The sequence below is a fragment of the Schistocerca gregaria genome, chromosome 8, assembly GCF_023897955.1.
Source record: "Schistocerca gregaria isolate iqSchGreg1 chromosome 8, iqSchGreg1.2, whole genome shotgun sequence".
Classification (NCBI taxonomy): domain Eukaryota; kingdom Metazoa; phylum Arthropoda; class Insecta; order Orthoptera; family Acrididae; genus Schistocerca; species Schistocerca gregaria.
The window spans coordinates 345,553,789-345,573,987 of record NC_064927.1 but is presented as its reverse complement, the minus strand read 5'-3'; the positions used below and the strand labels follow the sequence as shown (position 1 = coordinate 345,573,987).

At 44.3% G+C, this 20,199-nt stretch overlaps 1 protein-coding gene across 3 annotated transcripts in view; it reads left to right on the top strand.

The window, feature by feature from the left end:
* The window catches only part of LOC126284553 (uncharacterized), a 472,805-nt gene that overhangs the window by 404,307 nt on the left and 48,299 nt on the right, over positions 1–20,199 (top strand). For all 3 annotated transcript variants that reach the window (XM_049983554.1, XM_049983556.1, XM_049983555.1), the window contains exons 5-6: positions 15,057–15,124; positions 18,210–18,325. In XM_049983554.1, coding sequence (XP_049839511.1) covers positions 15,057–15,124; positions 18,210–18,325 — 184 coding nt within the window. The remainder of the gene's footprint in view (positions 1–15,056; positions 15,125–18,209; positions 18,326–20,199) is intronic.

Genomic DNA, 20,199 nt, shown 5'->3' with positions numbered 1-20,199 from the left:
TCCATGGAGAAGAAATAAAAACGTTGACGTTCGCCGATGACATTGTAATTCTGTCAGAGACAGCAAAGGACTTGAAAGAGCAGTTGAACGGAATGGACAGTGTCTTGAAAGGAGGGTATAAGATGAACATAAACAAAAGCAAAACGAGGATAATGGAATGTAGTCGAATTAAGTTGGGTGATGTTGGGGGAAGTAGATTAGGAAATGGGATACTTAAAGTAGTAAAGGAGTTTTGCTATTTGGGGAGCAAAATAACTGATGATGGTCGAAGTAGAGAGGATATGAAATGTAGACTGGCAATGGCAAGGAAAGCGTTTCTGAAGAAGAGAAATTTGTTAACATCAAGTATAGATTTAAGTGTCAGGAAGTCGTTTCTGAAAGTATTTGTATGGAGTGTAGCCATGTATGGAAGTGAAACGTGGCCGATAAATAGTTTGGGCAAGAAGAGAATAGAAGCTTTCGAAATGTGGTACTACAGAATAATGTTGAAGATTAGGTGGGTAGATCACGTAACTAATGAGGAGGTATTGAATAGGATTGGGGAGAAGTTTGTGGCACAACTTGACAAGAAGAAAGGACCGGTTGGTAGGACATGTTCTGAGGTATCAAGGGATCAACAATTTAGTACTGGAGGGCAGCGTGGAGGGTAAAAATCGTAGAGGGAGACCAAGAGATGAATACACTAAACAGATTCAGAAGGATTTAGGTTGCAGTAAGTACTGGGAGATGAAGAAGCTTGCACAGGATAGAGTATCATGGAGAGCTGCATCAAACCAGTCTCAGGACTGAAGACAACAACAACAACAACATTATTGTTACGACTTCCGGAAAATTAACTTTACTATCTCCTGGAGGTTGGAATGTTGGGCAAAGCGGAAGAGGCCTTTTTTTGAAGATAGTTGTCATTAGTTTGTTATTATTTTTTTTTGCGTATAGGAGCCTCGTGCACGATAATTTTTTTTTTTTTTTTTTTTTTGTTAGAGAATTCCGCTCCATTTTTAACCCAACCGTGAGTTCGCGCTTACAAAGGGAAATGCAGTTATTCTCCCTTTGTAATAACGTAATCACGCAACAAAAAGGTGCCGTAATACACAGTGCTGGTGGACAAAGAACTTCACGATATTTTTTGCCTCGTTTGTTACACACGGCTCGGACTGTAATACCGCGTCGGTCCTCATTGTCTGGTACACTCTGTGAGGTTGGGCGCAGCTTGTTTTCTGTAGTATTGCGCAAAAAAGGGGGTATCACACCGTGTCGTCTGCTACCTGTCAAAATATGATAACAATAACGGCCATATGTTGTACGCCAGCACGTTCCTATGTGTGTGGGCATTTTTTATAAAGAGGTTTCCTCGTAACTTTGTTATGACAACGCTTGATGTTCTGAACAGATTCTGAAAACATCTGCGAAATCATTGTTAACCATTGAAACGTTCTATAGGGTGCTCCATAGGAGTCGGCCGCTGTGGCCGAGCGGTTCTAGGCGTTTCAGTCCGGAACCGTGCTGCTGCTACGGTCGCAGGTTCGAATCCTGCCTCGTGCATGGATCTGTGTGATGTCCTTAGGTTAGTTGGGTTTAAGTAGTTCTAAGTCCAGGGGACTGATGACCTCAGCAGTTAAGTCCCATAGTCGTTAGAGCCATTTGAAGCATTCTTTGGTCCATAGGAGTGGGATCACCTTTCCAAAACAAATCAGGAGGACAAGCAGTCAAATGACTTTCATCACTGGCAACTCTTCGGATAACTGAAGGAAATAAGGTGCTGAATCCGTGTGGAACTGCTTGGTCAGTGAGAACTGAATCGGTGAGTGTGTTCTCAGATCGAAGGAAGGTACGGACATGTCGCCTCCAGTATAATATATAGTAAAAATTGTTGTATTCCAAGCAAACCTAAGGTTGATGAAAGGTATACTTTTAATTTTATGACACTGAATGATACCTCGTAGAGGTTACATGCCTCAACTGTGCAGACAATCGCTAGTGGGTATATGTGAAGAGGCCAGAACAACCTATGGCTGTATGAATGCATTGTGTGTTCTTTAGGACATATCCGAAAGAACAGACGCCACACGTTTTCAAAGTAGCCGGAGTGGGAGACAAGGACTGCGGCTCGGTAGTGCCAGGGGGGAATGTGAGTCGGCCGATAGGTGTGCCGAGATAGTCCGCGCAATTGCGGTTAACACTGTGTGCGGGTGGCGCGGCGGTAAACGCCACTGTCTCGTAAGGAGGAGACGCCGGGTTCGAATCCCGGTCCGGCACACATTTTCGCTCGTCGCCGCTGATTCCGCAGAAAGTCCCGATGCAGATGTAGCCGACATCAGTAGTTCCTTCCCTTTCGTTTTCTTTCTTCCCCCTGCACCTTCAGTTTACATAGCCCTTAGCTCCTGGCGAGGGGTAGCATCCTTGACGTACTGTTGCTGCGAACGGCTGAAAGTAAAGTGAAACTACAGTCGTTATTTTCTTCTCCATTGCCATACAGTTTTGTTGCATGATACAGTGTAGTGGTCCAGTCTCTCCAGTCATCCTATTAAATAAGCGAGTTTTACTATTTACTATTTTACTATTTAAGCAGTCGACATATCTGAAATTTAAAAAAAGAACGAAAAAGTTTACTTGATCTATAGAATACTGAACAGGAAGTAATAGCACTATTTTTTTGCAATTTGAAAAAATAGTTACGTCGTTTTTCAATAACTAGTGAATAAAATAAAATAAAAAAAATAGTCTGTTACTCCTTGTGGACACGCTGGCCGGTGTGGCCAAGTGGTTCTATTCGCTACAGTCTGGAACCGCGCGACCGCTACGGTCGCAGATTCGATTCATGCCTCGGGCATGGATGTGTGTGATGTCCTTAGGTTAGTTAGGTTTAAGTAGTTCTAAGTTCTAGGATGGACAGTGTCTTGAAAGGAGTATATAAGATGAACATCAACAAAAGCAAAACGAGGATAATGGAATGTAGTCGAATTAAGTCGGGTGTTGCTGAGGGAGTTAGATTAGGAAATGAGACGCTTAAAGTAGTAACGGAGTTTTGCTATTTGGGGAGCAAAATTACTGATGATGGTCGAAGTATGGTTCAAATGGCTCTGAGCACTATGGGACTTAACTTCTGAGGTCATCAGTCCCCTAGAACTTAGAACTACTTAAACCTAACTAACCTAAGGACATCACACACATCCATGCCCGAGGCAGGATTCGAACCTGCGACCGTAGCGGTCGCGCGGTTCCAGACTGAAGCGCCTAGAACCGCTCGGCCACTTCGGCCGGCGATGGTCGAAGTAGAGAGGATATCAAATGTAGACTGGCAATGGCGAGGAAAGCGTTCCTGAAGAAGAGAAATTTGTTGACATCGAGTATAGATTTAAGTGTCAGGGAGTCGTTTCTGAAAGTATTTGTATGGAGTGTAGCCATGTATGGAAGTGAAACATGGGCGATAAATAGTTTGGAGAAGAAGACAATAGAAGCTTTCGAAATGTGGTGCTACAGAAGAATGCTGAAGATTACATGGATAAATCACAAGATTACATGGATAAATCACGTAACTAATGAGGAGGTATTGAACAGGACTGGGGAGAAGAGAAATTTGTGGCACAACTTGACTAGAAGAAGGGATCGGTTGGTAGGACATGTTCTGAGGCATCAAGGGATCACCAATTTAGTATTGGAGGGCAGCGTGGAGGGTAAAAATCATAGAGGGAGACCAAGAGATGAATACAGTAAGCAGATTCAGAAGGATGTAGGTTGCAATAGTTACTGGGAGATGAAGAAGCTTACCCAGGATAGAGTAGCATGGAGAGCTGCATCAAACCAGTCTCAGGACTGAAGACCACAACAACAACAACAACAAGTTCTAGGGGACTGATGACCTCAGATGTTAAGTCCTATAGTGCTCAGAGCCATTTGAGCCATTTTGAACGCTAGATTAGCGAACGTTGCTGCGTGTGGGCCTCCGCAGCAGGCTCCTGGTTGATGCATCCATGGTGGCTGCTGATCGTCAGCGACGAAGTCTTGAATATGCACGCCAGTATCGTACAGCATGTCTGAAAGCAAACACACTGCAATCAGAAGGGTGCGTTATGGGCTGGAGAAGGCTTACGTGGCATTCCCTGGGCGATCTTATCATTCTGGAACGCACAATGGGTCAACACAAGTAAGCATCAGTTGTTGGGGGACCATGTACGCCCCTGAATGCAGTTTGTTTTTACTCGGCACGATGGGACGTACCAGTGGGACACTGCAATGTGTCACACAGCTCGCAGTGTTCGTGCGTGGTTCGTAGAGCACCACTATGAGTTTACCGTACTCCGCTGGCTATCGAACACCCCAGATTTAAACCCAATCTAGAATTTGTGGGACCGCCTCGAGCAGGTTGTTGGTGCCACAGATCCTCAACGGAGAATCGTAGTGCAGCTGGACACGGCACTGGAGTTGGCATGGCTCCACATCCCTGTCGTACCTTTCAGAACCTCACTGACTCTCACCCTGCGCATCTCACGCTGCAAAAGGTGGTTATTAAGGCTTTTGGCAGATGCTCACATTAAATTATTTAAAAGCAGTCTTGATCGCAGGCGATGTTAACTTCTGACCGGTTTCGCCCTTTTAATTTTGGGCCATCATCAGAGTTTGCACCATCCGGATGACGACGATGGCGCATGACTCACTGTGGATGCCTCAGTCGCTGTGACTGACGTCATCCAGATGGTGCGAACTCTGATAAAAAAAAAAATGGTTCAAGCGGATCTGAGCACTATGGGACTGAACTGCTGTGGTCATCAGTCCCCAAGAACTTAGAACTATTTAAACCTAACTAACCTAAGGACATCACACACATCCATGCCCGAGGCAAGATTCGAACCTGCGACCGTAGCAGTCGCACGGTTCCGGACTGCGCGAACTCTGATATGGCCCGTAATTAAAAGGCCGAAAACGCTAAAAATTTAACATTGGCTGTTATCAAGACTGCTTTTAAGTAATTTAATCACAATGTTATATAAGATGGTTCAGATGGCTGTGAGCACTATGGGACTCAACTTCTGAGGTCATCAGTCCACTAGAACTAAGAACTACTTAAACCTAACTAACCTAAGGACATCACACACACCCATGCCCGAGGCAGGATTCGGACCGGCGACCGTAGGAGTCACGCGGCTCCGGACTGAAGCGCTAGAACCGCTCGGCCACCCCGGCCGGCTATGCTGAAGCAGGTGATGAGTTCCTTGATCACATTGTGACAGGTGACGAGACGTAGGTTTATCACCATACACCTGAATCCAAGCAACAATCAATGCAATGGCGCCATTCGAATTCACCAAAAGCCAAGAAATGCAAAACGTCGATTTCAGCGAAGAAAATCATGGCTTCTGTTTTTTGGGACAGGCAAGGCATTCTTCTGTTGGAATTTATGCCTCCTGGAACGACAATTAATGCTGCTGCATATTGCCAGACTTCGAAACGTCTTCGAAGGGCAATTCAAAACAAACGCAGGGGAATGCTGACAAGTGGAGTCCGCTTGCTTCATGACAACACTTGGCCTCACACAGCGCTCGTAACCAAAGCACTACTCAAACAATTCAAATGGGGCGTATTGGACCATTCGTCATACAGCCCAGACCTTGCGCCCACGGACTTCCACATCTTCCGTTACCTGAAGTCACATCTTGGTGGAAAATCATTCCACGACAATGAAGAGATCAAAGATGAAGTTCAAATGTGGTTCCGACAACAGGCGGCAACCTTCTATGACTGTGGGATACAAAAGCTTCTGCACCGACGTAACAAATGTTGGATAACGGGGGTGATTATGTCGAAAAATAACAAATAATCCAGTTAATAAGATGTAACTGACGTTCTAAATAAATGTTCTATTTAAGGACTGCGAGCCATTGTATCTTTACTTTTCGAAATGGCCCTGTATATAATAAGGCTACAACGCCAGAAGATTGCAGCGAAATGCAGTAAGACCTGCGGAGGATTGGCCATTGGTGCAGGAATTGGCAGTTGACCCTGAACGGATATAATGTATTGGTTGAGAAATCTCTGGATACAGTAAATACCGTAAACTATTTAGAAGTAATCATCAGGCTGGGCTAAAGTAGAACAACCACCTGAAACAAGCGGTAGAAAAGAGAATGCGAGGCTGAGATTAATGGGGATAATTTGAAAAACAAAAAATGTAATTTATCCACGAAAGAAGTGAATTACAGCTTGTTCCACCGAATTTTGAGTACTGCTCGTCAGTGTGGGACTCTTTTCACGTTGGATTAAGAGGAGAGGCAGAGGAACCAACGAAGAGCGTCGGGTTTCATCACGGGATCGTTTAGTCGGTGCGAGAGCAGTAGGGGACGCTTAACGAAACTAGGGTGGCAGACGCTACAATAGAGGTTTGCTGTTTAAGTTCTGAGAGTCCCCGTTCCAAGAAGAATTCGGCAGAATAATCGTGACAGGAAAATCAGACAACTTGAGCTCATAATAAAGTTACACAATCATTGCTCCCATGCAACACTCACGAATAAACCTATGTCGATGCAGAAATTACCGTTTTGTTATGAAACGTAAACATTTTACAATTACTTGCCACAAACATGTTTGAGATGTCGTACCGAGTGCAATATCCATTTCTGACCACTGGTTCCTTATTTCAGAATACTCAGTTTAGGATCATGTTCCTTCAGCTTTGACCCTAAAGGTTTGAGATACCTGTACATGTCATTTTGCGATGGACTGGGGAACAAAGAGCGGAATATTCACTTTGGGATATCCAGATTTCACGCATAGATTGTTCGAGAGCTCGGAACACCATAAAGGCGTTATTTACTGAGAAACATGAACACTTCACTGTGAGCAATTGTGGTGAAATGGATGGAAACGAAACGGATGGGAAAGAGATGGGAAGGAAATAATGACTTCTAGTTGTTGCAGAGGGCATTGTGGCAATGCTACGGCGAAAGCTAAAACTTTGTGCCGGATCGTGACTCGAACCCCGACTCTTCGCTTCTCTAGAATGGTTGCGTTAACCGTGTCGACCATACGGACACGCTCTCTGTCAGACCCAAATTCCCAACTTCCCCCATGCCGCACCGCAACGTCCTCCGCCCATTATCCCCCTTCTCGCAGATTTCTGATTCCCGTTGGCGGATGCACAACCGACGCCCCAAATCTTACGGGAGTCAGAAATCTGCGAGGACATTAATAGGCGGCGGTCGTTGCGGTGCGGCGAGCGGGAAGTTGGGAACTTGGGTCTGACAGAGAGCGTGTCGGGATGGCGTAGACGTTAAGGCAACCATTGTAGAGAAGCGAAGCATCCTATCTACATTGATAACAGGCAAAAATCGTCGAGATCGTCGATTCCCGGCTTGTCTGAGCTGTCTATATACATAACTACTTTCGGACGGGGACCGCAGAGGGCGAGCCCTGCCCGCACCTAGTCTATCTTGCTTTACCCGACTTCCTGTGGTTTGCTGCTTGTACCTGTGGACTTGCGGACCGTGTCTGTTTAGATGTTGGCAGCAAACACATAACATCTGACTGTGAATGGGTGCCTTTTCCTGAGTGGAATGTTTTCTGCCCTCTGTCGGGCCGCAAACCAAACCACCTCAGACAAGCAATTGAAAAGAATCCTGTCTTAAACATGACTTGTAATTTTCTAGAATATCTTCTCTTTTTCGAGACTCTTAGTGTTCATGCTAATTTGTCATAACATTGGCTGAAAAACTGATATAAGAGTATGTGAGAATATAAAGGCATTTTATAAAATGTTGTTTGAATCCCCTCCACCTCACGAATCCACGCTTGGAAAAAACCACTTGTCACTGCTGCAAATTCCGACAAACGGTATCACTTGTAACGCCCTAATGCGGCGTGCACAGCTGTGGATAGCCCTACACCTTCCCCAAGCGTGCGTTTCCACGTTGGTGGGCTGATACGATAAGGGAAACTCCGTTCTCATTTGCGTGCCAGGCCGTCGCTCTAGGGGAAACGTTCGGTTTGAGTTGGCCTGTGCGTAGAGGAGGGGCCCCCTCGCCAACACCCCGCCTCCACGAACGTGTGTCGTCTCGCACAGGATTATTTAAAAATAAAAGCTCCGGATAGGGTAGTTTCCCGAGGGCGGCGACCAAAGGCGAGCGTCTCTACGCACGCTCTCTCTCTCTCTCTCTCTCTCTCTCTCTCTCTCTCTCTCTCTCACACACACACACACACACACACACACACACAACGGGCACAAGGGCAAGCACCAGGCAGGAGCGCATCGTGCTCACAAAAAGCATGCGAAATTTGTTTCTAAAACGTATTTCGCCCCCGCCTCGCAGGCGGCGCACGCAGGCAAAACTCCTCGCCTCCCTGTGCCCTCTCCCACCTCCTTGCAGCTTGTCCTGCACGCCTCCTCCTCTTTACTTCTTCGCATTTTATTTATCTTTTTTCTTTCTTTTTTTTCCTCCGCCAACACACGCAGCCTCTTCTGTCAGAGACAGTTTCGCTCTCTGTGTTTGTCAGCAAGTGCGCGGCTATCTGTAATCTGGATTCTTTGAGCGTACTCGGGTCGGAGCAAGGAAACGCTGGAAGGGAAGAGGGGTGAACATCGCTCTCTCTCTCTCTCTCTCTCTCTCTCTCTCTCTCTCTCTCTCTCTCTATTCTTCACGTTTCTAGCAACTAGCTCGAGTCAACTTAAAAAGAAATAGAAAACTGCGACGAAATGTGGAACAAACAATAATAGTTTAAAATTAAATTCGTGTAATTTCTCTCCAGTGTCGGAACCACTGTTCCTGGAATCTTAGATATCCCTTGTAAAATCAATGAGGAAAAAAAAATATTCTTTCCCTCCAGCTTTTCTTGAATACATCAGTTCACATAGGTCACGATAGCGAGAAATAGAAAACCTTTTCTTGTATTTTTCAGCCGCCGGTGTGGCCGTACGGTTCTAGGCGCTTCGGCTGGAACCGCGTGACCTCTGCGGTCGCAGGTTCGAATCCTGCCTCGGGCATTGATGTGTGTGATGTCCTTAGGTTAGTTAGGTTTAAGTAGTTCCAAGTTCTAGGGGACTGATGACCACAGATGTTAAGTCCCATAGTGCTCAGAGCCATTTTTGTATTTTTCAATTAACACAATGTACTTTGGGCCAACTTCTGAAAGCGCTGCCTTGTTTTCTGTCTTTCTCGGAGACGAAGTGTGTAATAATTCTTCTTACGAACCGCGAGAAGGAAGGAAGGGAGCTATATTAGGGTTTAACATCCCGTCCACGACGAGGTGATTACAGATGGAGCACAAGCACGGCACCGGGAAAGGACGGGGAAGAAAACTGGAAAAAGGAACCATCCAGGCATTATCCTTGAGCGATATAGAGATATTGTGGAAAACTAAGATCTGGTCGTCATTTTGAATCCTGTTCCTCCCGGAGATTAGAGTCTCAACCAACGCGCCACTTCCTTTTCTTGTAGATTATATCTTGTCACGCAAGAGGAGTCTGTTAAGTGAGGACCTAAGCCTGTTACAGTAACTTTTAGGCATGCCAGCTGTCGCGCGAAACTACAGCCTGATCTACGAACATTGGCCCACTTACCACCACTGACAATAACTGCCAACACGGCTCTCTTAGAATTGGACACCCGTGACTTAGCGAAGCAGCTTAATTCGTAATAAAGGGAAGGCATTGAGTCCAGATTGTATAACAGTCAGATTCCTTTCAGAGAATCCGATACAACAGCTCTGTACGTGGCAGTCATATACAACAGCTCACTCTCCGTAAGGTCCGTACCTAAAGTCTGGGAAGTTGGATGAGTTACACCAATATCCAAAAAAGGAAATACGAGTAATCCGCTGAACTAAAGATCCATATTATTACCGTCGATTTGCAGTAGGATTTTGGAACATGTACTGTGTTTGTACATTAGGAATTACCTCGAAGAAAACGATTTATTGACAAATAGTCCGCAAGGGTTCTGAAAATATCGTTCTTGTGAAACACGACTTGCACTTTATTCTAACAAAGCAATGAGTGCTATCCACACGGGTTGTCAAATTCATTTCATATTTTTAGATTTCCAGAAGGCTATTGACACCTTTCCCGACAAGCTTGACTACTGGGTAAAGTCTCGGTTGTGCGACTAGATTCATGATTTCCTGTCAGAAAGGCTACACAGTTCGTAATAACTGACGGAAAATCTTCGAGTAGAACAAAGTAATATCTAATCTTTGCATGCACATCCTTGTAATAGATGGTTACAACGATTTCTTCTGCTCAATACGACATGAAAACACCTGCAGCCGTATTTTTTTCACTTAATTTATTTGTGCAACCACTTAGGCGTTGCTTTACACCATCTCCAGGCCCCCTGACTAATGTAAGTTGAGAGGAATCCAACCTCGCGTATGATCATAGCAGGAGCCAGTAGAGAGTAACCGGTGTCCGTTCATCCCTGGTTTACACTACACTACACTACCCCTTCGTTCGTTAACCGAACATAATAAACACTTTGTCCCTAATTTTTTTTCTGTCATCGCTTTTGTGAAAACTCAAAAGGTGTGCCTCGCCGTGTTTGGGGTGCCTATGGAGGTGGTACAGTCTGGGGGCCAGTCTCGTATCTTAAGAGCCAATTAATTTTCAGGATCCTCCCAGAACACCACAACTCAAACGCTGTAGTCCTCTAACCTTTTAGGTTTCCATGCCGTCCATGATTAACTTCCACACAACGCTGTACTCTAGTGGTACATTATGAGCTATTTCTTTTTCAGTTTGAGACCTATATTTGGTACTAGCTGTTCCTGGTCTCGCATTACTGTGGCTCAGTCTGGTGAAATGGAAAAGAAAGAGAAGAGGAAGCACACGTTTTTAATAAGTGTGGGAATTGGCTATATCCTTCTCCTCCCTGTCTCTGTTCATCTCCGCCTTTTCCCCACTTTATCTTCTCCTTCTTCGCTCTCTCCCTGTCCATCACCTCTTGCCCCTTTCTCTTTCTGTATTCTTCTGCCTCCCTCTCTCCTTCTCCTCCTCCTCCTCCTGCCTCTTATCTCCCCCTCCCCTCTCTCCCTCTCACTATCTCCTCCCAATTTTAATGTCCATATTCGCCACGCCCCTCTCTGTCTGTCTCCTATCTCCTCCTGCTCTCCCCCCCCCACCCCCCCATCCTCCCCGTTCGCAGTCGCAGCTCGTGGTCTAGGCGCTGCCTCTGGCGACTGGATGTTTGTGTTGTGCTCATCATTCGGGAAAGTGGCGAGATCGGACAGTGAAAAAGAGTGGAGATCGGACAGTGAAAAAGAGTGGAAATTTGTACGAGCGCTGATAACCACGCAATTGAACGCCTCACAAACCAAATATCAACATCATCATCATCATCATCATCATCATGCCCCTCCCTCTGTCTTCATTTCTTCCCACCCCATTGTCCATCTGCTATCTCCCCCACCCCCCACCCTCTCTGCTCTCTGACCTTGAGCCATGTTTATTGTTGTTGTAAATTCAGATTCTATAGTAGTATTCTAATCATTAACCGATAAACCATAAATACAACTTTCCTAACAACGTTTCACTTATACGGTAACGTGTAAAAATCTGAATTAAATCGATCGAGTACTTTTTGAAATTTTTGGTAACAGTATATTTTACATATACTGTGTGAAGAAAAAATGCCACACCTGGAGGCCGGCATACGATGCCTCGTCCATATTCAAGACGAAAGTTAGCAAAATCAGATAGGATGCGTTTTGAAAACACGAGTATGAAAACGAGGAGCTGGAAACACGGTCATATTGTGCAGCGCATCGGAATGTACTGAGGAACGTGTGTGGCCCCCCACTACCGCACCAGCCGTCGTAGCCCTCTGAGTAGACTGGTTGGTTATCAAACCCATCTGCACTATGGAATGCCAGCACGGTAGCTCAGCGTGTTCGCTCAGAGGGCTGGCTGCTCTCTGTAATAAGGAGAAGAAAAAAAAGAGAGAAGTTGAGTGAAATATTCAACGATTAACTTGGAGAGGTGTCATGTGACGTCCGCCCAGACCAAAAGACGAGAACAGTGACGAGCAAAATCAAAAGAAAGAAAACGAAAAACGAAAAAATGGAGCTATGGTTGGAATCCTCGTGAGGTTCCTTGTTTATTTTTTAGTCGTCAGGTCCCTAGTTCTCGTCGTTCGGAAGCAGGATATCATTTTGTCACATGACAATAGCCTATCACATGACAGTGGGTTCCATTAAATTGCATGCATGTGTCTACACTAACAGCATAGTGCGCAACCATAAGTAGTCCTGTCGTGGTCAAGTATGGCGGGGTTTCCCGATGGAGTACACAAATGGTGAATACGTTGATGTCCATTTGATGAAGCGGGTATCCGATAACTTAGGTGTTCCCGCTGCTCGTGCGTATGCTGCACGGCACGCGCAAAGGCGCCATCTCGGTAAGAATGTTTTTCGCCTCCTGTAGCAACGCTTTCTGGAAACCGGCAGTCTTCGTCCACAAGTAGTGGACAGATGTCCTCCAAGGACCAGACATACCCAACAAACAGTGGTCACGATTTTTTAAATTGTTCACTAATTACCTCACAAAAGTACCCGTAATAGTGCAAGGCAGTTCCGGATATCTCAAAGACTACCTGTTGAAGTATTACACTTTGTAAAACTGCACCCAAATCATTGCACGTTAAAGTAACGAACATTTTGTAAAAAAAAAAAAAACCTTGACATCAACTGACGAAGCTAGCTTCACTCTTGAAGATATTTTCAACCTCCACAAAAGCCATTATTGGTCGAAACACAACCCACATGTTATTGTGAATGTGGCTATCGGGTACGCTTTGGCGTAAACGTGTGGGTTGGAATCGTGGGAGGATTGTTTTTGGGTCCTTAAGTGCTTCCGGAAAAGCTGAATGCGCCCCTTTATCGTACGTTACTTTGCCTGACGCATTAGAAAACTTCCACATGGTGTTCGGCGACAGCTATTGCTTCAGCATGATGGTGCACCGCCGTGCTTTAGAGTGACGATGCGACACTTTTTAAACGAAGGATTTCCAGGGAAATGGATTGGTTGAGGAGGTCCAATGTTCTGGTCTCCACGTTCCCCGAACCTTAATCCACTAGATTTTTATGAATTTACACGACCTAATAGCCGCTTCGGCAATGGTGAATGTAGGTGTGTTGCGCAGGGTCCAACAAAGTGTGATCCAGCGAGTGGCGTAGTGTTTACAAATCCAAGATGGTCGCTTTGAACATCTTCTTTGAAGTGAACGTTACTCATACGTGTAAATATCGGCTCTGTGAAGACAGACCTGGACATCAAACGTACAGAATGGAATTGTTGTACCTAGCATAACATGCAGTCTAGTGTAGCCTACCTATTGTGTTTTTATTGGATACAAGAGGTAATATGAATACAATTTGGTGTTTTAACTGAAAAAATGTTTGGCCGAATGCGATTCCAACATCCGTGTCTGCATGTCCGTTCCCCACGGCATTCAGCTCCAGTACAGAGTTCATGCTACCTGTTCTTGACCACACTCACCCATTTGCACATGTATACGCCATATGGCGCATCATTAGATAAACTGAAACGGGCACCTATTCGAATGTAGCGTTGTGTCAAAATATCCAACGAATCGTTGAAGACCTTGCAGAGATTTAAGATGTTGAACAAACGAACTCGAGATGTTTTCTGACAACGCGCCCCTTTTATTACTTTATATTTATGTATCACATGGCGCCCCAGTAAGTACATAAAAAGATGCTCACATTCGATTGCAAGGTTGTGTTAAAATTTCAAAGTGGTTGGTGAAGAACTTTCGGAGATATACGATTTCGAGCAGACATACATGCACATTTACTTGCATCAATTATAGACTCGCCTTCGGTAGAGTGCAGTTTAAATTCCTGTCTGGTTATTCTCATTTGCTTTTTCCGTGGCATTCCTGGTAATTATAGAAGACTGCTTGGTCTCTTGTCGAAGAGATGTTAAATTCCAATTTTTTTGGTTATTTTTCTCTTCAGTGACAAAGCATTTTCTAAGGTGTCAAGTATTGTGAAAATAGCTAGTTCATTCTTTTACTGTTTAGGTTTAAGTCGCACACTCGCGTTGCACTTTCACTGGTCTCTTTCTGGAAGGTCGTTGCCCTTTGAATAATATTTCGTTGCAGTGTAGTTCAAAAACTTTGTGTCACACACACACTCATACAGACTTCCACTATGGCGTTCAATGTTTGGCAGTTAGTGCCAGGTGCATTGCAGTAAAGCGAAATGCTTGTGATGAAATATTTTTTATTGTATTGCACCAATTCAACAAATATAATCTCTTGTCCTAAAGAAAATGTAATTGAACTTCAAAATATTTTCGGCCAAATCATGCAACTGATCATGTAGATCTGTGCTACTCTTATATTAGAAAATTTCGTGTGGATGTCCTCTCCCATCACTGATCCCAAATGGAAAAAAAGTGCGTACGTTGTACGTGACCATTGCATGTCAGGTGGCTGCGCAAATCGAAAATATTTAATGTCGTACTCATAACGTATATTTATTGAAGACACTCTGTTGTTCCCGTTTTTATCGATTATTTTATAACCCAGCTTTTCGTGAGACCGTGTCTGACTTGAGTCCAAGATGTGTGTGAAGCATATTATTTAGTATCTCGTATCAGTCAATAGGACACTCTGATAACAACGTAGGACTAGTACGAGCAAAAAATGCGATTAAGTTCTCGGCGCATCTGCCATGATTCAGGTTTGCTATGGAATTCACCAAACTGCTTGATGTGAACACACAAGTTTTTTTTTCCGAGGGTTCAACAATCCCTTTTTACGACATCCACTTATCTGTCCAAGTGAGCACTGCGCAACTTGTAGAGTCACTGTTGATATGCATCTCTTCTCTTTAATCAATATCCTAAATTAATTTACTCTGGAAAGACATTCAACAGTACTGAACAGTATTTAAGAGGAATGTTTGGAAAATATGTCGCTGACAGCCAGAGAATCAGCTGCAGCTCTATCTCATGTTGTGTGGGATTTTCTTGGAAGTGATGCCTGCTGCCACCTTGTGTTTATTTTGTTGTTCTTATTTTGCATGACGCATTTTTTCTTTGTTTCCAGGTGCAGCACTTTTTGGCCAAGGAGGCATTTTTGATATTCAGCTTCAGAATCAACAACCCAGCGTGCAGGTAACGCCACAGCGATTTTTACTGACATTAAATCATTCCTAACATATAGTGGACCATCTTGTGTGTTTATTTGTTACCTTTAAGTCATTAAGCTTCAAATTGCACTGCATCAGCATCTACATTCATACACTGCAAGCCACCATATGGTACCTGGTAGAGGGTACCTTGTACCACTACCAGTCATTACCTTTCCTGTTCTACTCGCAAATACTCATAGAGCGAAGGAAAAAAGGCTAGCAATATGCCTCCATATGAACCCTAATTTGCCTTATCTTCGTGGCCCTTATGTATCTACACTCCTGGAAATGGAAAAAAGAACACATTGACACCGGTGTGTCAGACCCACCATACTTGCTCCGGACACCGCGAGAGGGCTGTACAAGCAATGATCACACGCACGGCACAGCGGACACACCAGGAACCGCGGTGTTGGCCGTCGAATGGCGCTAGCTGCGCAGCATTTGTGCACCGCCGCCGTCAGTGTCAGCCAGTTTGCCGTGGCATACGGAGCTCTATCGCAGTCTTTAACACTGGTAGCATGCCGCGACAGCGTGGACGTGAACCGTATGTGCAGTTGACGGACTTCGAGCGAGGGCGTATAGTGAGCATGCGGGAGGCCGGGTTGACGTACCGCCGAATTGCTCAACACGTGGGGCGTGAGGTCTCCACAGTACATCGATGTTGTCGCCAGTGGTCGGCGGAAGGTGCACGTGCCCGTCGACCTGGGACCGGACCGCAGAGACGCACGGATGCACGCCAAGACCGTAGGATCCTACGCAGTGCCGTAGGGGACCGCACCGCCACTTCCCAGCAAATTAGGGACACTGTTGCTTCTGGGGTATCGGCGAGGACCATTCGCAACCGTCTCCATGAAGCTGGGCTACGGTCCCGCACACCGTTAGGCCGTCTTCCGCTCACGCCCCAACATCGTGCAGCCCGCCTCGAGTGGTGTCGCGACAGGCATGAATGGAGGGACGAATGGAGACTTGTCGTCTTCAGCGATGAGAGTCGCTTCTGCCTTGGTGCCAATGATGGTCGTATGCGTGTTTGGCGCCGTGCAGGTGAGCGCCACAATCAGGACTGCTTACGACCGAGGCACACAGGGCCAACACCCGGCATCATGGTGTGGGGAGCGATCTCCTACACTGGTCGTACACCTCTGGTGATCGTCGAGGGGACACTGAATAGTGCACGGTACATCCAAACCGTCATCGAACCCATCGTTCTACCATTCCTAGACCGGCAAGGGAACTTGCTGTTCCAACAGGACAATGCACGTCCGCATGTATCCCGTGCCACCCAACGTGCTCTAGAAGGTGTAAGTCAACTACCCTGGCCAGCAAGATCTCCGGATCTGTCCCCCATTGAGCATGTTTGGGACTGGATGAAGCGTCGTCTCACGCGGTCTGCACGTCCAGCACGAACGCTGGTCCAACTGAGGCGCCAGGTGGAAATGGCATGGCAAGCCATTCGACAGGACTACATCCAGCATCTCTACGATCGTCTCCATGGGAGAATAGTAGCCTGCATTGCTGCGAAAGGTGGATATACACTGTATTAGTGCCGACATTGTGCATGCTCTGTTGCCTGTGTCTATGTGCCTGTGGTTCTGTCAGTGTGATCATGTGATGTATCTGACCCCAGGAATGTGTCAATAAAGTTTCCCCTTTCTGGGACAATGAATTCACGGTGTTCTTATTTCAATTTCCAGGAGTGTATATTGGCACCAGCAGAATCGTTCTGCAGTCAGCTTCAAATATCGGTTCTCTATATTTTCTCAGTACTGTTCTGCGAAGAGAACGTCCTTTCCCTTCCATGATTCCCATCTGAGTTCACGGAGCATCTCTATAATACTCACATAACGATTGAATCTACCAGTAACAAACAAATCTAACAGCACTTTTCTGAATCGCTTCGAAGTCTTCCTTCAATCCGACTTGGTGGGGATCCCACACACTTAAGAAGTATTCGAGAATAGATTGCACTAGCGTTCTACACACTGTCTCCTTTGCAGATAAACCACACTTTCCTAAAATTATCCCAATAATCTGAAGTCGACAGTGCACCCTACCTACTACCCTCCTATGTGCTCATTTCATTTCATATCGCTTTGCATATTTAATCGATGTATCTGTGTTAAACACCACAGCACTGATACTGTATTCGAAAATTATAGGATTGTTTTTCATACTCATCCGCATCAATTTCCATTTTTCTACATTTAGAACTAGCTACCATTCATTGCACCAACTAAAATTTTTGTTTAAGTCATCTTGCATCCTCCTTCAGTCACTCAACGAGTACATCTTCCTGTCCACCACAGCATCATCAGCAAACAGCCGCAGTTTCATAACTGGAGATCCAAAAAATTACAGACCAGTATCCTCAACATCGCCTTGCTATGGAATCCTTGAACATGTTCTTAGTACGAATATAACAAATGTGATTGATAGGGAAAAGCTTTCGTCCACATATCCTGAAGAGACAATTCCATTAGCGACCCTTTGTCTGTATTACCATCAAGGAAAATGTGGTAGTGTTGATCGAGACCAACTGCATTCATATTCCATTATAGTAACATGATTTAAATTTTTTTAAATATGCATAATAGACTCCTAAATCCAAGGCTTCTAACGCCTAGCATCTGTTGACTTTGGTGTCAAAAAAGCATTTAACTTTGATACAAATGTCTTTTTTGTAATTAAAAATTGTTTGCAGATGTTTGTCGAAATTATGTATGATATAAAATGCTACATTGTATCAAAATCTGAAATATGATAACACTCACATTAGACTGTAGCTATGTGTTAATGCAGTGAAGAAAATTAGCATGCATTTTCCCAATGTAGGTGAAGCAAAATTGTTAAGATATCTTACTTAGAACAAGAACAAACTGTGAGAAATTGAGAACATACAACTAGATGCAATGATGCTCTGATTTATGTGTGGCTTGGTTCTCATAAAATGAAAATTTGAAAGAAAAGTCGTGTAAAAACAATTGCAGTACTGAAGACAAATTACATAAGTGTTAGACTATAAAATTTTGATGGGCAACCAAGTCAGTCACACTGTTGTTCATCAACAGGGTGAGCCTGGTCCAAGGTTTACACTTCAGGTAGATGCCGGAGAAGAAAATGGCAGAGAGGAAATACCCCCATGGGAGCTCGATGCTCTGCAGCAGGAACAACTGCAGTCTTTCAGGTAATCCAGAATGTCTTAATTACGTCACTGCCCAGCCAATTTTCAGTTTATATTTGTGTAGCAATGTTACTTCTTATAATAATGTTAAGTTATTACTTGCATGGCTCATGGTCTAAACTTTTAAGGGTATGAAAAAGTTCAGATATACATTAAGTGGAGCAGCTGTCAGAAATTGCATTAATAATCAACTGTTGTTTAAGTGCAGTAACCATTTGTGATTGCTAAAGTTGCTTAAAGTGGATGCACTCTTTTTTTGTCTTAGGCCCCTTTTACGTTAATTCACTTTGTGCAGTCTTCTAATGGGTTTGATGCTGCCCATCATGAATTATTGTCCTGTACCAACCTCTTCATTTATAGTAGCACTTGCACCCTACATCCTCAATTCCACTCTCTTTCACCCTCAACAGCTCCCTCTAGCACCATGGAAGTTATCCCCTGGTATCTTAACATCTGTCTTATCACCCTATCCCATCTTCTTGTCACCCTCTTGCATGCATCTCTTTCTTCACTGATATTGCAGACAAGTTCCTCTTGCATGCATCTCTTTCTTCACTGATATTGCAGACAAGTTCCTCATTCGTTATCTAATAGTCCACTTAATTTCCAACGTGCATCTATACCACCACATCTGAAAATCTTAAATTCTCTTCTTTACCACTGTCGCTACAGACCATAATTCACTTCCATACAGTGTTGTGATATTAAAGCTGTCAAACATCACACGTAAACTTCTTTCAGACAGGAATGCCCTCTTTGCCATGCTAGACTGCTCTTTATGTCCTCCATGCTTGATATGTCATGTATTATTTTGCTTCCAAGGTGGCAGAAGTTTAACTTTACTCATTAGACTGTTCATTCTACTCAGCAGATCATGCAATGGTTTGTTGGTTTCACTGAGGATTGCAGTGCCACTAGCAAATTTTATCATTGGCAACCCTTCCCCCTGAATCCTAATCCCACTCTTAAACCTCTCTTTCTATTTCTGTCATTGCTTCTTTGATGTATAGATTGAACAGTAGTGGTGAAATACTGCATGCTGACCTAGTACCTAAACTGAGTTCTTTGTCTTCCATTCTTACTGTTCTCTCTTGATTCTTGTACATATTGTATATTACCCATATTTCCGTATACCTTACTCCTATTTTTTCAGTTTTGAATATCTTGCACCATTTCACAATCTCGAATGGCTTTTCTAGGTCAACAGATCTAGTGAACATGTCTCGGGTTTTCTCACATCTTGCTTCCATTATCAAGTGCAACGTCAGAATTGCCTCTCTGGTGTTTTTACCTTTCCTAAAGTCAAAATGATCATCTAACTGATCCTTGATTTTCTTTTTCTTTCTTCTGTATAGTAGTCTTGGATGGTTGAGCTATTAAGCTGCTTCTGCTTTAGTTCTCTTTCTTATCTGCCCTTGCTGTCTTCGAGATTGTGTGTATGATATTTTTCTGAAAGATTGATGATGTACACCAACTTGAATAGTCACTTTGTTGCCACTTCCACAACTGATTTTAGGAATTCTGAAAGAATGTTATCTGCCTCTTCTATCTTATTTGACCACAAGTCCTCCATTGCTTGGAATCTTCCTTTCTCTCCATTCCTTTCCCAAGTATACTTTCTTCTCTTGTGACTTCTATACAGTGCATTCACTATTACTAACTGAAATCTGTAGCCGAATTCAGACCGACTTTCTCCTCTCATTCCTACTGCCAAGTCCATATTCTTCAATAACTCTTCTATTCGTTCCCCTGCTATAGTGCTACAGTCACCCACATTGGTATACTTTCATCTACCTGTATATATTGAATTAACACAGTCAGTGCAATCAAATACTTTCTCTACCTCATTGTCTTTTGCTTGTGATGCCAGTATGCAA